Below are 26,986 nucleotides of genomic sequence, written 5' to 3' on the forward strand. Positions count from 1 at the left end.
GGCTGCATTATCTTCTCACTATGTAAAGGTTTTTCAGGTTCATCCAAACATGCACTAAATTGGTGATTGATTGAGCTTCAGGCGTTCTGCCCCTTTGCCCTCATTGGTTCTGGTTCCCTCTCAAAAATGTGTTCCTGCTGTTTATTGAAGTTGATCAGAGAGAGAAAGAGAGAGAGAGAGAGAGAGAGAGAGAGAGAGAGAGAGAGAGAGAGAGAGAGAGAGAGCCTGTTGCGTGATTAGATAAATAACCATGAATAATAATCATGACTGTCTCTTTCAGTTTTTACTATATCTAAAGTGATACAGTATACAGAATGAGAAAGAAGAGAAACCAGCTGACAGACACAGGTGGCCTGAGAGACCGGCTCACTTGTGGTGATCACTGTAACTTCAGTTTGTATCTCTGAAATGGGCCCTGAGTGTTTTGCTGTTGAGACATTTATGAATTGTAATAATAGTTTGAATGTACATGTGGGAAATGTTTCATTCCTTGAAAAGTTTGGGAACTAAAGGAATGCAAAGCCTCACTTCTGACAACAATCTAACACGATGCACACAACAGAAACAACACTTTTTAAAATGCTGGTGTGTAAATATGTGAAAAGATCTCACCTGGTCATTGGTTGCAGCTGCACTTTCATTGATCTCATCTACAAATGAATAAAGGAGGAAACACATTTCAGGATCAGATATAAATAATATTTGACTACATGAAGGTTATACATTTATTAAAGTGAAGTTGTCTTCTATGATTAAATCCTTACCTTTGTTTATCACAGAAGGTGATTCAGATGTGATCTCAGTCTCTGTTTTGTTGTCATCATCAAATTCTTGCTCTTCACCACACTGTGGAACATTAAAGTCTTCACCTGTTGGATCCTGCTGAAACTCTTCATCTTCTTGGGGTCTGTGGTCCAGCAGGAGATCTTCATGCTCTTTCTTCTCACTACACATCAGTCCACCATAGCAGCTTGGATCATTCTCAGAGACCATGGTGTCTATGTGTTCAAGCAGAGCTATAATCTCTCCTTCATCTCTCATACTGTTTCTACATGTGTGGTACCTTTGTTCAACAAAGCTGTTGTTTGCTCTCAGGTCTGTCAGTGCACTCACACATTCTTCATCTGGATCATGAGTCACAACTGTCATTAGGAAAGCAAGGGATTCCTTCCCAAATACTTTCTCAAACCACTGCACTCCTGAAGTGTACTGGCTGACATGCTGACCATAAGGCAGCAGCAACAGAAATGCATGACTTCCTTCATTCCATGAGAGCGGCTCAATGTTTTGTAGCCCAAGCACGTTGATAACACAAATGTGTCGCCCACACAGATCATATAATTTGGATGAAAACATCTCCTCAGGTTGTTGCCTGTCATGGTCAAGTAAGAGGTTTTCTGATCCGATCTGTATAGAACTCTCCTCACCAATTAACACAACTGTGAGCTCAGGCACCACTGGAACACAGAAGGTGTACAACATTAGTAAATGCATCATTCTAATAACAATATGCTTTTTCTTTTATTAATGTCAAGTGCAGCAGAAATCAATCAAACAAGTCATTCTCACATTTTGTCACAGGTGCTGAAGCATTCTGAGATATTGGACCGGTGCTGTCCAATGTCCCTCCTTCTCCTTTTGCTGTTGCTGTGTTTTCATTAGTGTCTTCCTCCATCTCATCTGTTCTTCATGCTGTACAGTCACACTGTTGATGCATTCATAACATATTACTGTCAGTACATTTCATTGCTCAAGCTGGTGATCTGTGCTGTGGCAGCTGCAGTTACTCAGTACTGCTCATGCCCATGACATTTAACTTTTTTCTTTGTTGTTGGTTGTACTTAAACTGGGAACACAGACTACAGCAGGTTGCCATTTTCACACATTTGAACTGCGGCCCAAAGTCGCCATCATGCTGCACATGATGCATGGGACAGACAAACCGCCTGTTCTTTTCTTTTCAATGAGGGACATTTCTTCTTCAGTCTAGTTCTCCCTGGCTGTGTCACCATGTCACTCATTTGCACACCCACCTGACACACTCTTGCACCCAAATCCCTAATCAGCCCTCAGCCAACACACACACACCAGTCAATGCAAGCCCATGAATATATAAATACCACTTTGTGATTGGCTGAGTAGGGATCCCATTTTGGCGCTTGACTGAATCATGAATATTCATTATGAATGAGCTAAACATGAACAATGATTGGCTGAATTCAGGCTCAGCTTGCTTTAGTTATTACTTAGCCCTCATAACGGTTCCCTTAATTAAAAGGTATGTGATGGCATCATATTCTTATGTTGACATTTCCAGCTCGTCTTACATCGTACACCTTCTGTGTACACAGAGCCACTTCCCCCCTAACCTCCTCCTCCACACCTTTGATCTGATGTGGTGGGTCTAAGTAGCTATGGACACCCACCCTATAGCACTGGACACCCTCGTGGCAAAAAAAGCCACGCACTTAAAAACTGCTATAAAATCATCGTACATCAATATTTTTTTCTACTTCTTTTTTCATAAATCTCTTAAGCAACTTGCTCAAAACAACCAAACATTCAATAATGTTTCAGGATTTTAACACTTTAAATGCTTGTTTAACTACTCGAAGGATTTCATTATTTACGACAAAAAAACACAAAAGGTCATTATTTTCCAGAAACTAAATAGTAAATGGATGGGGCTTTGGTGGTGATTAGAGTCTTGGATGTGTCACAGATTAGTAGTATAATGGATTTGATTGCATTAGTATTTTTTATGTAAGTTGACTTCCATTGAAACCACACTTTCTAATCTCTCTGCCATTCCTTTATAAAACCATGCATTCTCTAATGTCAGCATTTCATTATGAAGAAAAGTGGTGATATTTGACATTTTTAGTGTTTTCCACAAAATTCAACTATTTTCCCATTGTAGGCCGATGCATGAAACTCCTGTATTTTTTTTGCGTGTGTGTGTGTGTGTGTGTGTGTGTGTCAGGTGTGTGTGTGTGTGTGTGTGTGTCAGGTGTGTGTGTGGGGGGTGTGTGTGTGTGGACATGTATCTGTGAAGAGGAGCCTCTAGCCTTTGCTGTGCTAAAAAACAAAAACAACTGCTAGTTTGTTTATGCACCTGGCTGCTTCCACAGCCAAAGATACAGACGTAGCTTTGCTGAGGGGTCATTTCATCAGTGAGCAGAGAAGGAGAGAGACCTGGAGCAAAGATGAAGAGGCATTTCAGTGAGGAAGAGGCCAGAGAAATGATCATGCAGCCTATATCTACCAGTGAGCTTTGACTCATCGGACGACACAAGCTTCGAGGGTGAGTCTGACACAGATTACTCACTGGAGTCTTCCACTTCTGTGAGTGCCTCTGACCCTTCCTGTGAAAGTGGAGAGGACACACAGGATCCTGCTCATCCTACCACTGAGTGGACAGCAAATAACGGGCAAGTCTGGTCTCCATCCCATGCCGAGACGCTGCGTTACATCCAGGCACCCACCGGCACGATGCCACGGCCCACAAGATATGCCATATCCAGGATTCACCATGTGGCATCATCTTTTGACCTTTTCTTTACTCCTGACATGACCCAGCTCATTGAACAAATGTGGATGCCCCAAGAGACAAAAGCCCACATGGGACTTCTCATCCTAGCAGGTGTGTACCGGCCCGTGTACAGCTGCTGCTGCTGCCATGGTGCCGGAGTTACAGACTACTGTCCTCGCAGACACCATCAACACCGCCATTGCCACTGCTGCCACCAGCTCGACCAGAAGGAGAAGTGTGTGCTGGTTGTGCACAGGCCTAAAAAAGAAGTCTTTTACCACCTGCACCAAGTGAAACAAGTGCATGTATAGAGAGCACCAGGTCACATGCTGCTGGACCTGTTGGTCAAATAAATTAAACCAAACTAAACTAAACTGAATACACACACACACACACACACACACACACACACACACACACACACACACACTTTCTCAATCTATCCGTTTCCCTCAAACATATTCAAAGCCTGGACATTGCTGGTTCAAATGTGTTCATATTTCATGTTCTGTTGTGTTCTCTTTTGTTGATGAAGCTTTCAAAGTTGTTGTTTGCGCAATAAATGTTCACATTGATGAATCAGATGTTGACACACACACACACACCTATGTGTGGTGCATAAACAAACTAGCAGTTGTTTTTGTTTTTTAGCACAGCAAAGGCAGGAGGCGCCTCTTCACAGATACATGTCCACACACACAGACACACACACCACACACAAACACACACGCATTAAAAAAAAAAAAAAAAAACTCTTGGGGCCCCCTGGTAGTCATAATAAGTGTCAAAAAGTCACGCAACGGCCTACAATGGGAAAATGGTTAAATTTTATGGAAAACACTAAAAATGTCAAATATCACCACTTTTCTTTATAATGAATGCTGACATTAGAGAATTCATGGTTTTATAAAGGAATGGCAGAGAGATTAGAAAGTCAATGGTGCCATTTGTGCCTGGAGGGTGTCCAGTGTGAGTATTTGATACTACATAATAAATACTAATGCAATCAAATCAACTTTACTACTAATCTTTGACACATCCAAGACTCTAATCACCACCAAAGCCCCATCCATTTACTATTTAGTTTATGGAAAATAATAACCTTTTTGTGTTTTTTAGTCAAAAATAAAAAAAACATTCATGTGGCAAAAGGATCATTTAACAAAAAGCGAACGGGTAAATTCGACAAAGTCGAAAGCTGTCGGCAGCTCACGTCCCTTACTGCAGGGTTTGAATGCGTTGCATGATAGTGATGATAGTTTTTACAGAGCCGGTTTATACCTTTTTTATACTTAAATTGAATGTAATTAAATGTATATAGATTATTTGCTACACACATTCACCGCAAACTTCTACATAGACTTGAATGTTATAATTTCACATGAATGTTTCAAGTAGTTAAACAGGCATTTAAAGGGTTAAAATCCTGAAAAATTATTGAATGTTTGGTAGTTTTCAGCAGCCAAGAAGTTGCTTAAGAGATTTATGAAAAAAAAAGTAGACAAAAATATTGATGTATGATGATTTTATCGCAGTTTTTATGTGCGTGGCTTTTTTTGCCACGAGGGTGCCACGAGGTGTTTGAGGAGGGCATAAGGGATAAGGATGGATTAAATGGAAGCTTGTTCACTCTGTTAGGCCGTGTGTCATCATGTGTTCATATCAAGCAAAAGCCTCCATGGCTACGCAACACAAGAAACTGACATGGTTGTGTTTTGATTATAGATACATAAATATGCCAACAAATCTACTCACCTTTGTCTTGTCTGCTGCTCCTTGTGACTGAGACGTCTCCCTGTCTACGACTTTTATACACAGAGCCAAACGCCTCGCCCCTCCTTAGTGAAGACGAATATGAAAGTAAAACTGAATACAAATCTTCACTACTGCTCTGAAAGCACGTGACTTTGTGGAAAGAGGAGGTGTGGGTAAGCAGCCCAGATGCCTTACACCAGTGGTTCTCAAATTCTCGATGTTAAAATACAGTAGCGTAGGCCGACCCCATTCAGCTGCTATGCAAAATACACACAGGAAGCACATTTATTCCTCATAAGAATATTATTTAATTTCACTTTCGTCAATCACAGCCACATTGTACAAATTGGTACTAGAACAACTCTCCTATATGGGGCAGGGGGCAGTCCCTCTTACACACACACACACACACACACACACACAGCATGTAAGAACATTTATGACAACTGCATTTCATTCAAAAACACGCATACATACAAACACACACACACACACAGCATGTGAGAACATAAATCAAAAACACAACCAACTGTACTTCAAACACACAGCATTTTGGCAACTATTTATAACTCTTATAGGCCTGACAGAACAGAAAGTCCTCCTAAGCTGCACCATCATGCTCATATCTGACATAAACAAGTTAAAGTGGTGAAACTTGCATCATCAGTAGTCTCGTCCAGTTCGATGGAATAATAGTGACTATTTTTAATGCGTTCAATCAGTGTGGTCTTAACGTCATCTGCCATGGCTCCTATTCTCCGCGACACTGTGTCATTTGAAAGTGGCACCAAATGTAACTATTCGGCGATCTTCTCGCCACACATAATGTGTAGCATCTCTTTTGCTAATGCTAAACACACCAATTGTGTGCGGCTTACCTGCTCTCGCTATGCGGAGGCTGGGCACGATAAGAAGCCTCCTGCGCTTTAACCACAGGTGCACCACGGAACTGAATTGCGCATTTGGACTGCCTCAGTTCATCACGTTTGCGTACAAAAAACTCCACTGGTTTGTCTTTCAGCATTTTGTGTTTTGTTGTAAGATGCCGTTTGAGATGCGATGGTTTCACGGACTGATTGCTGAGATCACCACCACACACACACACACACACACACACACACACACACACACTGTGGCTTTGGCTCGTCCTCCGTCCCGCTCCAGCTGAATCCCAGGTTGATATAACTCGGCTCATTTTTCCGTGTTGTTTTTCGCTTTTTGCAGCCAGCTCCCGGTGCTGTGGACACTTCACACTACTTATGTTGCTGCTAACGTTCGCACTCCGTTCACCGTCATTCAGGCAGTTTAAAATATCCTCCTCCTGATCCGCAGACTTCGCTCTTTTAGATTCCCTCTGGAGCCACGACTTTAGTGGGTTTGGATCGCTCCTACTTTTTCCCCCCACAGTTAAGTTTAGCCTGTAGTAGTCTGCCAATAGTTGACGTTTGCACGCAGCGTCACTATCGATAAGCGGTAGTAGTGTGCCGTGTGCAAACATTTATTATTATTGAAATTTTTTCATGGTTGTTTATTTTCACCACAGTTTGTACCACAGTTTGAGAATCGCTGGTCTAGTGTATCGTTCACACAGAGACCCTGTCAGTAAGTGGACCATGGCTGACAGAACAATCTACCAACAGTTCCAGCCTGAGTCACTAGATGGCGATATCACTTCATTCTGTTATCCCAAATGAAGCCTGAGCATATTCACTGAGAGCACATATGGACTGAATTCATTCATTCCATCACTTTAATAGGCAGAATTATTTTGCTGGCGGTCATTTTGAATTTTAATGTTCAATTTCAAAATGCTTTGTTTTAAATGCTGCTTCTTGTTATTTCAGTCTTGTTTACGTGTAAGACTGCAACTTTTAATGATTTAAGATTTAAGATAGCTTATTTATCATGTTACATGCAATTCACTCACAAATTACATGCAATTGAAATTTGTCTTGCACCCCCTCTTACATATCACACACACAAACATTACAGAGGGGGTGCAGGGCAGCCATTTTTCGGCGCCCATGGAGCAGTTGGGGGTTCGGTGCCTTGCTCATGTGCACCTCGGCAGTGCTCTGGAGGCAAACTGGTAACTTACCAGCTACCAGTCTGCTTCCTTGGTCCACACAGGGGACTCAAACCGGCGACCCTCCGGTTCCCAGCTGTCGACCCAGCGGATTGAGCTACTACCGCCCCCAATGAATGAATGCAGAGTATTATGGCAAATATAACCAAAAGATAGAATAAAACATTGATTGATCTTTATTGATGGAAAATGTCAAAGGAAGCCATCGATGGCAGAAAGCTTCAATCGTCTCTCAGCTCACTTTACCAACTCCACTTCCCTCAGTCTGGACAAATTCCTTTGGAGGTGGGTCAGCTCATATACGACCCTTCAACAACAAGAGTTTGGTATGAAACTGTGCTGTTCCACCGTTTCCCCTGAGAGCCTGACACCAGGCCCTTGAGCCCTGGCAGTTTGCCCACACTCATACTGGCAACAAGTTTGTAATATCCTTGTAACTCAAATAATTGACTTATTTTCTGGATTCCACTTCAGTGTCCACTGTAAAATCAGACAGAAATTAAAAGCCCTGGAAAGTGATGACAGGAAGTCTCTCTCTCTCTCTCTGTCTCTCTCTCTCTCTCTCTCTCTCTCTCTCTCTCTCTCTCTCTCTCTCTTTCTCGTGTTGAGATTATTTATTACATCACATTCACATTTTATTCATTTTATATTTATACTTATTTTGAAACGCAGCCTTACTTTTTCTTGGTACATATATGTTCTATGTTACATGATAGTAAATATTGTCCAAAAGCTTATGAATCGTACTGAATTCCTCTGACAGTCAGGTATTGATTACATGCAGATGTTATAAAGAAGAAGCCCAACAATGGACACTTCACCAAATTAGATTTTTGTCTGCTCTGTTCCCAATCATAATTATCAATTGATGCAAAGTAATCCCTTCCTCTGAAATATAATTCTAATCTATTTACGCTGTCCCAGAAAATGTTTCCAGTCTCTGTTACAGAATCCTGAGGTTCACTTTGTCAGATGCTGCATTGAGATCCTATAATACTAACACTGATAGTTTAGCTTCATTCATCATTTAGATCAAATGAAACCAGACCCAGCATAGATGAACTCTATGCATTTACATTATAAACTTACACACATATAAAACATCATTTCTGTTTGAGAAATTCTTCAAGTAATAATCCAAACAATTCCTTAGTTTAAGTTTAGGAAGATTTAATGAACAACAATTCCTTTCCTGCTCATGAACATTGACAGCTGTCATCTAGAGGCATTGCATAAAATAAATGTTTAATTCAGACTCAAAAGATCCACCATACAAATCATCTTCTCCATTCTATAGATATACAGTTAAAGCTGTTTTCTAATGCTGTTCTAATGAAACCTGCAGAGAAATAAGAAGCAAGCAACCACAGCTTCATTACTGATTTTAAATCAAAGAAAAATCCAATCAGCAAACACGTTTATTGTCTCTAGTATGTCTCAGCTCATATTCTTGCACATTTATTTGCTGTTTGAACTTTGAACTGTTCTAACCTGTGCATTTCATTCATCCTATAGAAAAAAAATAAGCAAATTAGACATTGTCGATTAATCAAAACAGCCATCTTTCCTGAGAGTCAATTTACAGCTGAAAAAAACAAAATAATGTGGATATAAAGCATTAAAAACATGTAATGCATACTTAAAATCACTTGTGTTACAGATAATATCACTGAGATTGTCATAAAATAGTAAACATAAAATCAAAACTCATGGCTACATTCCCACCTCAAGAACTTGCATAACCCATTTCCAAAAAAACAAAAACAAAACCCCAGACATTTTCCTTCTCCACTGAGTGAATAATGTGAATATGACATACATTTAGAAAAAATAGCATCTGCAGTCATTTATCTTATTTGTTAGAGTGAATTCTCCATCCTGACATTGATTTGTTTGAGGTCTTTGGATTTCAATCAATAACCTGATCTCTGTTAATATTTGTTTTTCTCATTTAGAGTCAAGATCGTCTTTCAATGAGATTCTTCTATATTACAGCTTGCATATATGTAGACAACAAGAGGTCATTGTGACTTTGGCAGAGCAGAGTTTGTTCTGAGGTTTTACATTTCATCCAGACTTGCAATCGCTTCCTGTTTGGTGTGTTTTCTCCAGGCACTGGGAATTTCTCCTCTGCCCTTGAATTCTTTCTTACAGTGAACTTCCAGTTCCTTTTGAAACTTACACACAAACCATTTCCAGTAAATCAGCTTAGATTCATCAGCGGTGATTTTCCAAGATTCATACTCTGGACCAGCAGTGTGGTAGAGTTTAAAAGGAATCAACTCATCTGAATCACGTTTAGGGTAAAAGGACCTGTCACTTGTTACTAATGTTGTGCAGAAGTCGATGGCCAGTACCACAGTACCTCTAGAGTGCCAGCCAATGATCCCAGAGGGGCGATGAAAGGGGACATTGTGTTTATCTGGACTGTGATCTCCCAGTGTGTTGGTACAAACAGCTTTGCAGAATGGACACTGTACCCAGCAGCCGTTACAAAGTTGGTCAATGAGGATTTCGTCAGGCCTCTTCAGAGATTTCTCCAGGTTACCTAATGGGAGTGCAGTGATCTCCTTAATGATGGATTCAAGTCTTTTCTTCACTTCCTCTTCAAGAAAATCAAATTTGTTTATGTCACTAAAGGTTTGGCAACATATGGTATCAACTTTGAGCTGGTCCTTAAGCTCACTGGAAAATCCCTCCAGCCACATGTTTATGTTCGCTTCCCCTTGTGCCACTTTCTCTGTAGCTTTATGCAAAGCTCGACTCAGAAGCCCCTGGATGTCTTGAACATTTTTCTTGAGTAAACTCTTTGTGGAGTCTTTGTGGTCAGTGAAAATATATTTCTTCACTTCTTCTTTTATGAAAAACTTGACATGTTCCCTTGGCTGTGTGATGTAGCTCACGTAGTCCTGAAAGTCCTCTTTCTCTGCCAGGGATTTTAATACATGCTTCTCCAAGTTCATCCTGTTCCCATTGAATGGTGAGAAAGAGCACTTCATCTCTCCTGCAAGATCAATGGCAGTCTGATCATAGACAGCCTGGACAGTGGAATCCTTCAGTTTATCACAGATCATCTCTGCAAACACAACAGCTGATGAGTGACCTTTACAGAAGCTGCTGAATATGACATAGAACTGTTCTTTCTTGCTATTGACATAATATCGTAAATCATTGTTTGCCTTGAATTGATTGTGAGACTCTAAAATGTTCTTGCTTGTAGCGTCAAACACATAGAGCAGAAGATCAACTGTGAACTTCTTCTTGAGATCATAGCTCTGTTTTGATTGAAATTCCTCGACATGTTTGTTGACATTTTTGGCCATTTCCTCCAGATAAGTAGAACTGTAGCCTCTTGTGGCTAAAGGTTTGCCCTGAATTGTGCTTTTGGCCTCATTGTTAACTTTGTCAATTAGAGATCTGAACTGCTCTCGTTCTTGATATGTAAAAAAAATGTTTGACTTTTCTCTGTGCCTCCAGGTTTGCAGGCATTGTTTGTACCAAGAGTCAGACTGCCTTGTCGTCATGTTTGTGCTTTCCCTCTCATCTTCAGATCTCTGTCTTTCCTCACAGGGATCTTTGCGCTTTGTTCGAGTATCATATTCAGAATAATCCCCACGGTTGGCTATGTTTTTGTATTTGCCACGTTTTTGGCGCTCATGTATAAGAGCTCTTTCAATGCCAAGTTCTAGAAGGATAGAAAGCTGATCTTCTTGTAGCTTGATATCCTTTATGGGCTCTGTGTCTGCAGTTAATTCAGTAACCCAGCCATCCCAGACATGGTCGAACTGCTTTTGAAGTTCCCTCTCATTTGTTGCCTTGTCTTTGAGCTGCAGAGCAAGCTGTTTGCTCTTTTGTAGTAGCTTGTTCTCAAACTCTGGCTTCTTCTTATCAAGCTTTTCACAAGCATTCTTCTGCTGAAGAACTTCATCCAGTTTTCTTTTCAGTGCTTTCACAAGTTCTTCATGAATGTCTTTGATTTTGCCTTCAAATCTTCCTTGCCATTGAACCAACATTTCTTTTTGGTTTTTATCATCAAAGTATGTTGCCATAGCTATTCTGACCTCTTCATAAGTTTTGCTCATCTTGTTATAAAGATAACTGAGTTCAACCATGTCATGGTTTCCATTCTCTATTCTGTTGTGAAGCTGATTTTCAATGGTCAGCAGCTCTTTCCTCAGGGTCCAGGTCCAGTTCCCATACTGGACCTCCAGCTTTCTGTACACTGCGACTTCAAGTGTGTTTTTGAAACTGAAGACAAAGTTTTCATTCAGCAGAGCTTTCCACAGGTCTCCAATGTTGTGTTTGAACTGTGAGAGAGTCATTCCATCAGACTGTGATGCTTTAGAGAGGATGGTGTTCTTCAGCTCTTGGACGCTTTCACTGTAACCTGGATTTGGAGGGGCCATGGGTGGACTTCCCTCCCACAACTGGGCAAAGTATTTCACATCTTCTTTGACATCAAATTCAATGATGTCACTGAAGCTCTTGGCATCACATCCCTCCTCTTTGGCAGCTAGTTGAGCCATCTGGTCCAGTCTTTCTTGTAGGCGCCTCTTCCCATCCATATTTTTCTCTGAAGCTGCAATGTCTGTGACATTCTGGTGAACAAACACACAACTTGGAGACAATTTAATGTTCTTCATCCGCATGATAGCCTGTACAACAATCTGCAGAACATCTTGCATTTCTGCTGGATTTTCTCCAAAGATGTTGATCAGTGTCATGTTTCCCACACCGATGACAAACGTAGCCAGTTCATTGTCGTGGTGTAGAGTTGTGTTACCTGCCAACTCAAGAGCACGCAGTCCTTCAGTGTCCACAACTAGAACATAGTCAAACTTCAAGTCGTTCTTCATCTCTTCTGACACTTTCACCAGCTGCATGAAGGCACCTTTGGTGCATCTGCCAGCACTTACTGCAAACTGTAAACCAAACATGGCATTCAGCATTGTTGATTTTCCACTGCTTTGTACGCCCAGAACTGACAGAACAAAAACTCGCTTATCACCCAGCTTCTTGATGACTTCATCTAACAGACTACTGATCCATGTTAGAGGTACATGACCTGCATCACCATCCATCAGCTCCATGGGATGTCCTGATATCATCAGCTCTGCAGCCAGAGCAGGATAGTCATGCCACTCCATTGTGCCTGTGTTTCTTCCTCTTGCCAGTGATTCATGAGCTTCATAGATCTGTCCCATCTCCCTGAAGATGTGCTCCAAGCCAAATGTTGCTGCCTGAAGTTGTGTTGAAATCTTCTCAAGCTCAGTTTCTTTGTTTTTTAGTTGATCAGATTTGTTTTTCTTTAGAACCAAGACTTCAGACCACTTTTCATCATATCTGTGGAGAATTCTAGCGAGGTCATCTGTGGAGAGGTCATCTAGTAAGATCTGAGTCCATTTCAGGAAACATGCTTTCTCATTTGATGGCAAAGACGAGAGATTGTTGATGAAGAGCTGCATGAGGTCAGAACAGGAAGCAGCACGCTGTCTCTGTCGTATTTCCTGCAGTTCCCTTTGATTTTTACATTTCTCCTTTTCAATTTCTCCTTTTAGGTGATACTGTTGTTTTGTTATTCTGCTCCACTCATGCCACAGTTCGCCCTGACAAGGGAGCATTTCCTCTTTGATCTTTGAGACGTCCATGTCCTGAAGCAAACTGGTTATCTTCAAAGCAGCAGCTTTTCCTTCTTTGCAGATCTCATTTTCTTCATCCACTCTGATTCCAGAGACTTGAGCCAGTGTTTCAAGCTGGAAGGAATCAAAGGATCCAGACAAAATGTACCGAATGATTCCTTTCAGTTCTTCAGACACATCCGACTGGCTTTTGTCTTTCAGACCCATTTTATAATATCCTGGTTTCATCTGTACTGGATTAGAATCATTATCAGCAATGAGGCAAATCAGAGGCTTTGAGGAATCAAGAAGTGATGAAATAACTGTCATACTTCTGTCTCCCCTTTTCAGAGATGGTAACAACACAACATTGATTGAAGCCTTTTCAATCAGTATGTCACGTTGTTTATCAAAGGACAGAGCGTCACCGTGGAGATTACAGAAGGCAATGAAGTCAGTGAAAGAATCGTTGGGTTTTCCATCTGAGCAGTACCAGGCGATCTCTGCCACTCCATCCATCAAGTAGCGAGTTTTTGTGCTACCTGGGCAGTTCCTGTGGAAGAAGGTGCTGTGGCGCTCGTTGATTAAGTTGTTCAGTAGCTGAGATTTTGACAATGAGGCTGAACCAAGACGGAGGAATGATACCATGGGTGTCTCAGCTTTACAGACAGGCATGCTCTTCATTATGGAACCTTTTGATTTATCTGTCATCTTCCAGCTTTTTCTTATTTGCCTAAATGTCCAAAGAGGACACTCAATGTCCTTTGAGACTGGGTCAGGAACAAGCAGAGGTAAGGCGTACTGACATTGTGATAGCTTAGTAATCATGTTCTGCCTGAGAAAGGTGTCTGAGCAGTGGAAAACTGCCATTTGAACGTCCATTGGATGGACATTTGGTTTTGGTGTAGGATCGCAATATTCAACAGAACCACAAAGAGCATCTAAGATACTTTCTTTTGTTTCATTATCTAGTTCATGTCTGAATTGACAGACTTCAGCACTGTCTTGTTTCACAGGAATATATCTTGCTCTATAGTCCAGTATCATCAACCTTTGGAGAAAGGTATGAGCTAGATCCTTCTCAGGTGTGTCGCTCTGCTGTTTCAGAGCTGGGCCTATTTGAAGAAAATCTGCTGGTGTCAACGTCTGTTGGCGTTTGTCTCCAAGTTGAAGTCTGTTGAACAGTGTTTCTGTTTCTCTTCGACATTGCTCCTCCCTGCTGATCTCTACCAGCTTTTAAAGTAAATCATATGTGTCAGGAATTATTACTTTAAATGAAGGAATATAGAATAAATAGTCCTGTAGAGACATTTAGATTGTCTTACCTCATCCATATTTTCACTCATGTCTTCCTTTAAGGTACCTATAAATAATGAACTGAATCAACCCAGGTACATGTGTATGATCACAATATTACTGTAGAAGTAATAATTCAATCATGAACTGTAACTTCAGTTATCACCACAACTGCACCCCCTCTGTAATGCATGTGTTGGTGTGTGTGATATATAAGAGGGGGTGCAAGACAAATTTCAATTGCATGTGATTTGCTCTTGAATGCATGTAATATGATGAATAAAGTATCCCTTATCTTAATCATATCTTAATCTTAATCTTAATAGTTTGTATCTCTGAAATGGGCCCTGAGTGTTGAGACATTTATGGATAGGAATAATAGCTTTAATGTACATGTGGGAAATGTTTCATTCCTTGAACATTTGGGAACTAAAGGAATGCAAAGCCTCACTTCTGACAACAATCTAACATGATGCACACAACAAAAACAACACAAAATGCTGGTGTGTAAATATGTGAAAAGATCTCACCTGGTCAATGGTTGCAGCTGCACTTTCATTGATCTTGCTGGGCCTAAAGAACCGGTATAGAGCCTGCAGGAGAAGCCATGCTGTCTGTAGCCATGTGTTTGACTCTGTAAGGGGCATGAAATCCTTTGTTCACAAACAGGCTAGAGAACTACAACTTCCAGAGTTACCTAGGGTCAACCCCCTTTTCACACCTTGGTTGTTTTGGGTTATAAAATCCCATCATGTCCCTGTGCTCTTTCTCTCCCGATGCTGCTCTAAGCATGATTGGAGGCTCCCTCTAGCCCTCTCTGGGTCAAAGACAAAGGCCTTGGCCCAGTGAACACATTTCCTCTTGATCTGTTGCCTGTTGGATTTTTCCTTCATTGTTTGACCTGGACTCTGATTGCAAACCAAGAAGACAAGTGGTTTCCTTCTTTTTCCTCAATTCCCCGTCGACAAACCTCCCAACCTTCCGCCAGGACCCAAGACTTGAAGCCCAGCAGACTTGCCCTTGTGATCAACCCACCAGCGCCCCTGTTTTGTTTGTTTTGAATGTTTGTATAATTCAACCTCTGCCATGTCAAGTCTCACCCTTCCAGACTGATTTAGAAAGCAAAACTAATCCTTAAATGTTCCCATTTAATTAATTAATTAATTAATTCGATAATTTCAATTGATAATTAAGATTTATGGTGAATCCTTGAGGCTTAGGTCAATTATCTGCTATCTTTTTCCCCTTTTAAATAAGGGGTGGTGTCCTGAGGACTTAAATCTATTAAAGTTTTTTTTTTTTTTTTTTCTTATTTAATTTTGATAGCAATATTTGAAAATACCCACAATCTCATCTACTACAAATGAATATAGGATGTATGAATACAAATTTCAGAATCAGATATAAATAATATTTGACTACATGAAGGTTATACATTTATTAAAGTTAAATTGTCTTCTATGATTGAATCCTTACTTTTTTTTTTATCACAGAAGGTGATTCAGACGTGATCTCAGTCTCTTGAACTTCACCGCACTGTGGTGGTGTTTAAGACTTCATGCTGGTCTCTTCTGTTGCTGTTGTGTCATCGTTCCTCTCTGAGTCTTCACCATCATCAGGATCGTTGACTGGATCACACTAAGAAAAAAGTTATTCCATGTCAACTCTAGTTGACCAGGTGGGTTCCATTCAGTTAAAGAATTTGTTTACACTGGTCAAGAAGGTGAAGTTCCCTTGAAGAAGGTGAAGTTGCCACTTCCCTCACTGGCAGTGGTGGCTGGCGTGCAGGGACAATAAGAAAGAAGGGAACGACTGGTAGGCTGACGGCTGCTTTTCTGTACCTTGTGCTTTTGCTTTTGAAGGTGTGTTACATTTATTGTTTTAAGTATTTTAGACTTACTTCCTGGCTGATTTGAAGGCAGCTGGTAGTCGGTAGGAAGTAGATTGAAGCACCAGGTATTTTCAAGTTTAAAGGCCAAAACACATCTGGGTATTGCCTTTGGGACAAGCTTCTTTTTCTTTTTTTTTTCTTTTGCCTTAAAAAAAACTGTAGGTACTTTTACTAAAACTATGTTAAGTAATGGGTAAATTTTGCTTTTAACAAAGTCATTTTGAATGAGATTTAGTTTCTTTGACTCAAGTACAACTTCTGGGTATTGTATTTGTACATTACTTGGTGGTATTGTTTGCCTGTTTTGCCTGCCTTACAGACTGTTTAACCACATATAGACTGATATTTTAGACAGACCGACATCAGGTTACCTTATACTATACTTTACCAAATCCAACCTGTAATTGTTACATAATGTCACTTTAAGGGATGGGCAAGTTAACATGCTATTTAAAAAAAACACAAAGTCCATTGCTCACTAGCTTCAATAAGCAGATTAGTATTGTGGAAGACGTCGGTCTGAGGAACGTTCTTAGGATCGCAACGAATGACAACACATATGAGCCTCCCTTAAGACGCACCATCACAACAAGAATACACGAGTTGTATGAAAAGCATCTATCAAGCAAAAGCCTCCATGACTACGCAACACAAGAAACTGACATGGTTGTGTTTTGATTATAGATACATAAATATGCCAACAAATCTACTCACCTTTGTCTTGTCTGCTGCTCCTTGTGACTGAGACGTCTCCCTGTCAACAACTTTTATACACAGAGCCAAAAGCCCCCCCCCCTCCAGTAGTGAAGACAAATATGGAAGTAATGTGAATACAAATCTTCAATACTTCTCCGAAATCACGTGACTTTGTGGAAAGAGGAGGTGTGAGAAATAAGGAAGCAAATACTGGCAAATGATCAATCATCTCATCTATAACGATGTATCATTACATTCATTTTAATACAACATTTGAAACAGTTATTGAATGTAACAGAGTTCTAGATGGCAGTGTTCATTCACAAAGTATGTAGGCTTTCTAATGTCTGATATGAAAATGTGACACATGAATGCTAGGTTCATGTTCAGTTCCAGAGCTAAAGCTAGAGACACAATGTGTCCACTAAACATCAGAATCCAGTTCTCAGTCTGCAGCATTGATGCAGAGGTCAAATGATCGTTCTGCAGTTCAGGATTTGCCATCTAGACTTTTATCTCTTCCTCTTTCTCAGAGAAAGTGCATGTTGCGTTGTGGGTGGGGCTGAAAACTGGAGAGGTGGTGGAGTTTCTCGGTCGACGCCCATTTGTGAAGGAGGCGCCTCCATAATGACGAGTCAGCACTTCAGCTGCCCTCTGAAACCTCTCTGCCTCCATCACAGGCTTTTCTCTCTGAGGAGATCCAGTGAAAGAGTGGAGGCTCCTAAAAGACCTCCTGACCTCTTCTTCTTCTGTCCGGTTTGAGCTACAAGAGCGCCCTCCGCTGTTCATGTTGGCCCTGAACGATCCACTGCTCATGGAAGTCCCAGGGGTCTGCAGTGGTGTCTCAGTGACAGAACAACTCTCCTCATCCTCTCTTTCCTCACAATCAATCTGACAGTGATTGGCCATCTGAAGGCAGCTGGAGCTGTCAATCAAGCTCAGGACCTCAGTCATCAGGGAAGGGCCGAGGTCTACGGTGAAAGAGGTGAGGGAATCTGAGCGCGTGCGGTCAATATCGCCGCTTTCTGGTAAAGACCCCCTCCTGGAATCTCCATCTTGAAACTGTCTGTCAAGGCGGGAGAGGCGGGGCAAGGTAAGGAAACCAGAGTGAAGGCCTGCACACAGTGAGAGGGAGAAACAAGTCATCAAAAAGAGTTTAAGTGAAGACACAAGATCAATAACACATCAGAATTATATTCATGTATGAATGTTACCAAGGATCTTTTATTACATTTAGAATGTTGAAGTTATCAGAGTGAAGGCACTGAAGGATCTGCCTTAGGTGGGAGTCAGCGCCTCAGAGGCTATACTGATGATGTCATCAGGACTGGTTTCACATATTAAAGGAAGAACTAAAAACATGTTTCAGGCAGCTAAACAAAGCCTTTAGTTGGCGAAAACCAATATAAAACATTACGGGACGATATAAAACAACAACCAGGCCGAAGAAGACAGACAAACCTGATAACAGAGGATACAAATACATGGAGCAATAATGTTGTCTGGACGCTCATTCTCCTGCAGCCAGATGAAGAAGTATCGCCTCATTCATTTACCTGAGACGGTACTTATTCATATTGCTCCTCCTCCCCCTGCAATAGCTCTGCACCCCCCACTTTGGGAAGCCCTGACATAAACAATAGGCTAGTTAGTCTAGTGTATCGTTCACACAGAGACCCTGTCAGTAAGTGGACCATGGCTGACAGAACAATCTACCAACAGTTCCAGCCTGAGTCACTAGATGGCGATATCACTTCATTCTGTTATCCCAAATGAAGCCTGAGCATATTCACTGAGAGCACATATGGACTGAATTCATTCATTCCATCACTTTAATAGGCAGAATTATTTTGCTGGCGGTCATTTTGAATTTTAATGTTCAATTTCAAAATGCTTAGTTTTAAATGCTGCTTCTTGTTATTTCAGTCTTGTTTACGTGTAAGACTGCAACTTTGAATGCAGAGTATTACTGCAAATATAACCAAAAGATAAAATCTAAAATTGATTGATCTTAATTGATGGAAAATGTCAAAGGAAGCCATCGATGGCAGAAAGCTCCAATCGTCTCTCAGCTCACTCTGGACAAATTCCTTTGGAGTTGGGTCATCTGCACAGTGGAAGGGAATTTCCAGATGACCCACATAAACTATACTGAAACTACACACACACACACACACACACACACCTGGTACTAACAGGTTATAATGGTCTCTTTTTGCAATTCAGTCACTCATGCATGGAAGATGACAGAACACGACCTCTGAAAGTCTCTTTCCAACAAACCAGCTGTGTGTATTTGTGTGTAGAGCTGTAATTGTGTACAGGTGTTGCCTAGGTGATTTGAGATGACTCAGAAAAAGCCAAGTCTCTTTGTGGGTTGTCTTGGTATCTGTTGGTTGGTTGTGTGTGTGTGTGTGTGTGGCACAGACATTTACAGTCCTGTTTGCACCAAGTAAAGCCAGCAGCTCTTTATACTGTCAGCTCTTCAATAAGCAGCTCATAATATATGACCCTTCAACAACAAGAGTTTGGTATGAAACTGTGCTGTTCAACCACCGGGCTGCAGCCCAAAGAACTGGGACTGTGCCAAAACGATGACACAGTTAGTTCTTTCTTTCTTTTTACATCTAAGCAGTTGTGATTGAATGTCAGGATCACAGTTATGAGCCAGTCATCATAAAAACAATCGTCTGTTTCATGTCAGTGTAGTATTCAGAAATGTCTCTTTCTTTAAATCCATCCTCATTACATTTGCTACTACAAACAGGAAGTGATTCTCTACATGATCTCACCATATGTGCAGAAGGTGTCATCTGGCGAGCTGATGGTTCTGGGGAACAGGGCGGCAGTGGCTCAGTGGGTAGAGCTTCCGCTTGGGAACCGGAGGGTTGCCGGTTCGAGCCCCTGCCGAGGTGCCGAGGTGCCCCCATCGAACCCACAATTGCTCCCCCCTCTGCGAATGGTGGTAATGTAATGTAAGTCGCTTTGGATAAAAGCATCTGCCAAATGATCGTAATGTAATGTAATGTAATGGAACAGCATGCTGGGTAGGCACCCATTGGGAGAGACCGTGTTCAGCTGGGGCAGGGAGACAGCATTCTTAATGATGGGGGTAACGTCGGGCGGTGGGGGTGAAAGGTCACGCGAGCCCATCCGCGGTCGCGCTGCAGAGTTCTTGCTTACTTGCTGAAAGGTGCGTGTGAAGAAGCTTGTTGTCTTGGAGCTGTTTGCTGAGTCTGGACTCCCCGGCTCTCTGGTGCCCCCGTAGTTGCTCAGGAAGGAGGTGTCCCCGAACACGTCTCCACCTCGGCCCACATGCATAGTGTGTTTAAAGTCGCCCAGGGGTGGGCTGATCATGTCCACAGAGAGCTCGCTCTTGAAACGGCGTTTCCCCTGAGAGCCTGACACCAGGCCCTTGAGCCCTGGCAGTTTGCCCACACTCATACTGGCAACAAAGTTTGTAATATCCTTGTAACTCAAATAATTGACTTATTTTCTGGATTCCACATTTTTCTGGAACACATGCAGCCTTACTTTTTCTTGGTACATATATGTTCTATGTTACATGACAGTATATATTGTCCAAATGAATCGTACTGAATTCATCTGACAGTCAGGTATTGATTACATGCAGATGTTGAAAAGAAGAGGCCCAACAATGGACACTTCACCAAATTAGATTTTTGTCTGCTCTGTTCCCAATCATAATTATCAATTGGTGCAAATAGATCCCTTTCTCTGAAATATAATTCAAATCTATTTACGCTGTCCCAGAAAATGTTTCCAGTCTGTGTTACAGAATCCTGAGGTTCACTTTGTCAGATGCTGCATTGAGATCCTATAATACTAACACTGATCGTTTAGCTTCATTCATCATTTAGATCAAATGAAACCAGACCCAGCATAGATGAACTCTATGCATTTACATTATAAACTTACACACATGTAAAACATCATTTCTGTTTGAGAAATTCTTCAAGAAAGAATCCAAACAATTCCTTAGTTTTATAGGTAAGATTTAATGAAGAACTTTTACTTTCCTGCTCATGAACATTGACAGCTGTCATCTAGAGGCATTGTCATAAAATAAATGTTTAATTCAGACTCAAAAGATCCACCGTACAAATCATCTTCTCCATTCTATAGATATACAGTTAAAGCTGTTTTCTAATGCTGTTCTAATGAAACCTGCAGAAAAATAAGAAGCAAGCAACCACAGCTTCATTACTGATTTTAAATCAATGGAAAATCCAATCAGTAAATAAGTTTATTGTCTCTAGTATGTCTCAGCTCATATTCTTGCACATTTACTTGCTGTCTGAACTTTTAACTGTTTCGAACTTGTGCATTTCATTCATCCTATAGAAAAAATAAGCAGATTAGACATTTGTGATAAATCAAAACAGCCATCTTTCCTGGGACTCAATTAACAGCTGAAAAAAAATAATAATAATGCAGATATAAAGCATTAAAAACATGTAATGCATACTTGAAATCACTTGTGTTACAGATAATATCACTGAGATTGTCATAAAATAGTAAACATAAAATCAAAACTCATGGCTACATTCCCACCCCAAATACTTGCCTAACTTATTTCCCCCCAAAAAAACAGCAACTCAGAAATGTTCCATTTTCACTTAGTGACTAATCTGAATATGACATACATTTAGAAACAATAGCATCTGCAGTCATTTATCTTATTTGTTTGAGTGAATTCTACATCCTGACATTGATTTGTTTGAGGTCTTTGGATTTCAATCAATAACCTGAACTCTGTTAATATTTGTTTTTCTCATTTAGAGTCAAGATCATCTTTCAATGAGATTCTTCTATATTACAGCTTGCATATATGTAGACAACAAGAGGTCATTGTGACTTTGGCAGAGCAGAGTTTGTTCTGAGGTTTTACATTTCATCCAGACTTGCAATCGCTTCCTGTTTGGTGTGTTTTCTCCAGGCACTGGGAATTTCTCCTCTGCCCTTGAACCTTAACTCATGGTGATCTTCCAGTTCCTTTTGAAACTTACACACAAACCATTTCCAGTAAATCAGCTTAGATTCATCAGCGGTGATTTTCCAAGATTCATACTCTGGACCAGCAGTGTGGTAGAGTTTATAAGGAATCCACACATCTGAATCACGTTTAGGGTAAAAGGACCTGTCACTTGTTACTAATGTTGTGCAGAAGTCTATGGCCAGTTCCACAGTACCGCTAAAGTGCCAGCCAATGATCCCAGAGGGGCGATGAAAGGGGACACTGTGTTTATCTGGACTGTGATCTCCCAGTGTGTTGGTACAAACAGCTCTGCAGAATGGACACTGTACCCAGCAGCCGTTACAAAGTTGGTCAATGAGGATTTTGTCAGGCCTCACCCGTGATTTCTCCAGGTCATCTAATGGGAGTGCAGTGATCTCCTCAATGATGGATTCAAGTCTTTTCTTCACCACCACTTCAAGAAAATCAAAGTTGTTTATGTCACTAAAGGTTTGGCAACATATGGTATCAAGTGTGAGCTGGTCCTTAAGCTCACTGGAAAATCCCTCCAGCCACATGTTTATGTTTGCTTCCCCTTGTGCCACTTTCTCTGTAGCTTTATGCAAAGCTCGACTCAGAAGCCCCCGGATGTCTTGAACATTTTTCTTGAGTAAACTCTTTGTGGAGTCTTTGTGTTCAGTGAAGATATATTTCTTCACTTCTTCTTTTATGAAAGTCTTGACATGTTCCCTTGGATGTCTGTTGTAGTTCATGTAGTCCTGAAAGTCCTCTTTCTCTGCCAGGGATTTTAATACATGCTTCTCCAAGATCACCCTGTTCCCATTGAATGGTGAGAAAGAGCACTTCATCTCTCCTGCAAGATCAATGGCAGTCTTATCATAGACAGCCTGGACAGTGGAATCCTTCAGTTTATCACAGATCATCTCTGCAAACACAACAGCTGATGAGTGACCTTTACAGAAGCTGCTGAATATGACATAGAACTGTTCTTTCTTGCTATTGACATAATATCGTAAATCATTGTTTGCCTTGAATTGATTGTGAGACTCTAAAATGTTCTTGCTTGTAGCGTCAAACACATAGAGCAGAAGATCAACTGTGAACTTCTTCTTGAGATCATAGCTCTGTTGTGATTGAAATTCTTTGACTTGTTCACTGACATTTTTGGCCATTTCCTCCAGATAAGTAGAACTGTAGCCTCTTGTGGCTAAAGGTTTGCCCTGAATTGTGCTTTCGGCCTGATTGTAAACTTTGTCAATTAGAGCTCTGATCTGCTGTTGTTCTTGGAAACAAAACTGTTGTTGTTTTGCAAACTGGTTTGTGACTTTCTTCCAGACAGAATCCAACACAGTGTCAGACTGCCCTGTTGTGTTTTTGCTTACCCTCTCATCTTCAGATCTCTGTCTTTCCTCACAGGGATCTTGGTGCTTTGTTCGGGTATCATATTTAGAATAATCCCCACAGTTGGCTATGTTTTTGTATTTGCCACGTTTTTGGCGTTCATGTATAAGAGAACTTTCAATGCCAAGTTCTAGAAGGATAGAAAGCTGATCTTCTTGTAGGTTGATATCCTTTATGGGCTCTGTGTCTGCAGTTAATTCAGTAACCCAGCCATCCCAGACATGGTTGAACTGCTCCTGAAGTTCCCTCTCATTTGTTGCCTTGTCTTTAAGCTGCAGAGCAAGCTCTTTGCTCTTTTGTAGTAGCTTGTTCTCAAACTCTGGCTTCTTCTTATCAAGCTTTTCACAAGCATTCTTCTGCTGGAGAACCTCATCCAGTTTTCTCTTCAGTGCTTTCACAAGTTCTTCATGAATGTCTTTGATTTTGCTTTCAAATCTTCCTCGCCATTGAACCAACATTTCTTTTTGGTTTTTATCATCAAAGTATGTTGCCATAGCTTTTCTGACATCTTCATAAGTTTTGCTCATCTCTTTATGAAGATAACTGAGTTCAACCATGTCATGGTTTCCATTCTCTATTCTGTTGTGAAGCTGATTTTCAATGGTCAGCAGCTCTTTCCTCAGGGTCCAGGTCCAGTTCCCATACTGGACCTCCAGCTTTCTGTACACTGCAATTTCAAGTGTGTTTTTGAAACTGAAGACAAAGTTTTCATTCAGCAGAGCTTTCCACAGGTATCCAATGTTGTGTTTGAACTGTGAGAGAGTCATTCCATCAGACTGTGATGCTTTAGAGAGGATGGTGTTCTTCAGCTCTTGGACGCTTTCACTGTAACCTGGATTTGGAGGGGCCATGGGTGGACTTCCCTCCCACAACTGGGCAAAGTATTTCACATCTTCTTGGACGTCGAATTCAATGATGTCACTGAAGCTCTTGGCATCACATCCCTCCTCTTTGGCAGCTAGTTGAGCCATCTGGTCCAGTTTTTCTTGTAGGCGCCTCTTCCCATCCATATTTTTCTCTGAAGCTGCAATGTCTGTGACATTCTGGTGAACAAACACACAACTTGGAGACAATTTAACGTTCTTCATCCGCATGATAGCCTGTACAACAATCTGCAGAACATCTTGCATTTCTGCTGGATTTTCTCCAAAGATGTTGATCAGTGTCATGTTTCCCACACCGATGACAAACGTAGCCAGTTCATTGTCGTGGTGTAGAGTTGTGTTACCTGCCAACTGAAGAGCACGTAGTCCTTCAGTGTCCACAACTAGAACATAGTCAAACTTCAAGTCGTTCTTCATCTCTTCTGACACTTTCACCAGCTGCATGAAGGCACCTTTGGTGCATCTGCCAGCACTTACTGCAAACTGTAAACCAAACATGGCATTCAGCATTGTTGATTTTCCACTGCTTTGTACGCCCAGAACTGACAGAACAAAAACTTGCTTATCACCCAGCTTCTTGATGACTTCATCTAACAGACTACTGATCCATGTTAGAGGTACATGACCTGCATCACCATCCATCAGCTCCATGGGATGTCCTGATATCATCAGCTCTGCAGCCAGAGCAGGATAGTCACACCACTTCATTCTGCCTGTGTTTCCTTCTGTTCCCAGTGATTCATGAGCTTCATAGATCTGTCCCATCTCCCTGAAGATGTGCTCCAAGCCAAATGTTGCTGCCTGAAGTTGTGTTGACATCTCTTCAAGCTCAGTTTGTTTGTTTTTTAGTTGATCAGATTTGTCTTTCTTTAGAGCCAAGACTTCAGACCACTTTTTATCATATCTATGGAGAATTCTAGCAAGGTCATCTGTGGAGAGGTCATCTAGTAAGATCTGAGTCCATTTCAGGAAACATTCTTTCTCATTTGATGGCAAAGACGAGAGATTGTTGATGAACAGCTGCATGAAGTCAGAACAGGAAGCAGCACGCTGTCTCTGTCGTAGTTCCTCCAATTTCTCTTGATTTTTACATTTCTCCTTTTCAATATCTCCTTTTAGGTGATACTGTTGTTTTGTTATTCTGCTCCACTCATGCCACAGTTCGCCCTGACAAGGGAGCATTTTCTCTTTGATCTTTGAGACGTCCATGTCTTGAAGCAAACTGGTTATTTTCAAAGCAGCAGCTTTTCCTTTTTGGCAGATCTTATTTTCTTCATCCACTCTGATTCCAGGGACTTGAGCCAGTGTTTCAAGCTGGAAGGAATCAAAGGATCCAGACAAAATGTTCCGAATGATTCCTTTCAGTTCTTCAGATGCATCCGATTGGCTTTTGTCTTTCAGACCAATCTTATAATATCCTGATTTCTTCTGTACTAAATTTCCATCATTATCGGCAATGAGGCAAATCAGAGGCTTTGAGGACTTGAGAAGTGATGAAATAACTGTCTTACTTCTGTCTCCCCTTTTCAGAGATGGTAACAACACAACATTGATTGAAGCCTTTTCAATCAGTATGTCACGTTGTTTATCAAAGCACAGAGCATCACCGTGGAGATTACAGAAGGCAATGAAGTCAGTGAAAGAATCGTTGGGTTTTCCAGCTGGGCAGTACCAGGCGATCTCTGCCACTCCATCCATCAAGTAGCAAGTTTTTGTGCTACCTGGGCAGTTCCTGTGGAAGAAGGTGCTGTGGCGCTCGTTGATTAAGTTGTTCAGTAGCTGAGATTTTGACAATGAGGCTGAACCAAGACGGAGGAATGACACCATGGGTGTCTCAGCTTTACAGACAGGCATGCTCTTCATTATGGAACCTTTTGATTTATCTGTCAGCTTCCAGCTTTTTCTTATTTGCCTAAATGCCCAAAGAGGACACTCAATGTCCTTTGAGACTGGGTCAGGAACAAGCAAAGGTAAGGCGTACTGACATTGTGATAGCTTAGTAATCATGTTCTGCCTGAGAAAGGTGTCTGAGCAGTGGAAAACTGCCATTTGAACGTCCATTGGATGGACATTTGTTTTTGGTTTTGGCTCAGAGTCTTCAGTTGAACTGAAAAAATCATCTAAGATACTTTCTTCTGTTTCATCATCTACAACATCTGGCTCATGTCTGAATTGACAGACTTCAGCACTGTCTTGTTTCACAGGAATATATCTTGCTCTATAGTCCAGTATCATCAACCTTTGGAGAAACGTATGAGCTAGATCCTTCTCAGGTGTGTCGCTCTGCTGTTTCAGAGCTGGGCCTATTTGAAGAAAATCTTCTGGTGTCAACGTCTGTTGGCGTTTGGCTCCAAGATGAAGTCTGTTGAACAGTGTTTCTGTTTCTCTTCGACATTGCTCCTCCTTGCTGAGCTCTACCAGCTTTTAAAGTAAATCATATGTGTCAGGAATTATTACTTTGAATGATGGAATATTGAATAAATAGTCCTGTAGAGACATTTAGATTGTCTTACCTCATCCTTATTTTCACTCATGTCTTCCTTTAAGGTACCTATAAATAATGAACTGAATCAACCCAGGTACATGTGTATGATCACAATATTACTGTAGAAGTAATAATTCAATCAAATTCTATGTATGAATTAGTACCTGTATGTTTCTCAGGTGGTGTTTCAGACTTCATGCTGGTCTCATCTGTTGCTGTTGTGTTATCGTTCCTCTCCGAGTGTTCACCATCATCAGGATTGTTGACTCGATCACTCTAAGAAAAAAGTTATTTCATGTCAACTCTAGTTGACTTGATGGTTTCCATTCAGTTAAAGAATTGT

General features: G+C 41.1%; 3 protein-coding genes and 1 long non-coding RNA gene across 5 annotated transcripts; 1 reads left to right on the forward strand and 3 right to left on the reverse strand.

Moving 5' to 3' along the window:
• Positions 1-765: 765 nt before the first annotated feature.
• Positions 766-26,915, reverse strand: LOC143012001 (interferon-induced very large GTPase 1-like). 2 transcript variants are annotated; one of them, XM_076165029.1, is made up of 5 exons: positions 26,808-26,915; positions 26,672-26,709; positions 5,288-14,224; positions 1,570-1,692; positions 766-1,457 (listed from the first exon to the last, which is right to left on the reverse strand). In XM_076165029.1, exons 1-3 carry the CDS (start codon positions 26,839-26,841, stop codon positions 9,434-9,436), a joined length of 4,863 nt encoding a protein of 1,620 aa, XP_076021144.1. In that variant the 5' UTR covers positions 26,842-26,915; the 3' UTR covers positions 766-1,457; positions 1,570-1,692; positions 5,288-9,433. The 2 variants fall into 2 exon arrangements, with proteins under 2 accessions (XP_076021144.1, XP_076021143.1); XM_076165028.1 differs by having other exon boundaries at positions 1,570-1,705.
• LOC143012003 (uncharacterized) lies at positions 8,413-21,112 on the forward strand. The gene is made up of 2 exons (XR_012964962.1): positions 8,413-8,484; positions 20,855-21,112. It is a non-coding gene; the product is annotated as an uncharacterized LOC143012003 (long non-coding RNA).
• On the reverse strand, positions 17,135-20,318 carry LOC143011994 (cdc42 effector protein 1-like). The gene is made up of 3 exons (XM_076165022.1): positions 19,919-20,318; positions 19,667-19,726; positions 17,135-17,989 (listed from the first exon to the last, which is right to left on the reverse strand). Exons 1-3 carry the CDS (start codon positions 20,316-20,318, stop codon positions 17,379-17,381), a joined length of 1,071 nt encoding a protein of 356 aa, XP_076021137.1. The 3' UTR covers positions 17,135-17,378.
• Positions 21,630-26,657, reverse strand: LOC143012007 (interferon-induced very large GTPase 1-like). Its single transcript, XM_076165036.1, has 2 exons — positions 26,616-26,657; positions 21,630-26,579 (listed from the first exon to the last, which is right to left on the reverse strand). The coding sequence occupies exons 1-2, from the start codon at positions 26,655-26,657 to the stop codon at positions 21,783-21,785; spliced, it is 4,839 nt and encodes a 1,612-aa protein (XP_076021151.1). The 3' UTR covers positions 21,630-21,782.
• Positions 26,916-26,986: the final 71 nt, after the last annotated feature.

This window comes from Genypterus blacodes, unplaced genomic scaffold (genome assembly GCF_046128005.1).
Source record: "Genypterus blacodes isolate CSIRO-AG114 ecotype Tasmania unplaced genomic scaffold, CSIRO-AGI_Gbla_v1 ptg000140l_1, whole genome shotgun sequence".
NCBI lineage: Eukaryota > Metazoa > Chordata > Actinopteri > Ophidiiformes > Ophidiidae > Genypterus > Genypterus blacodes.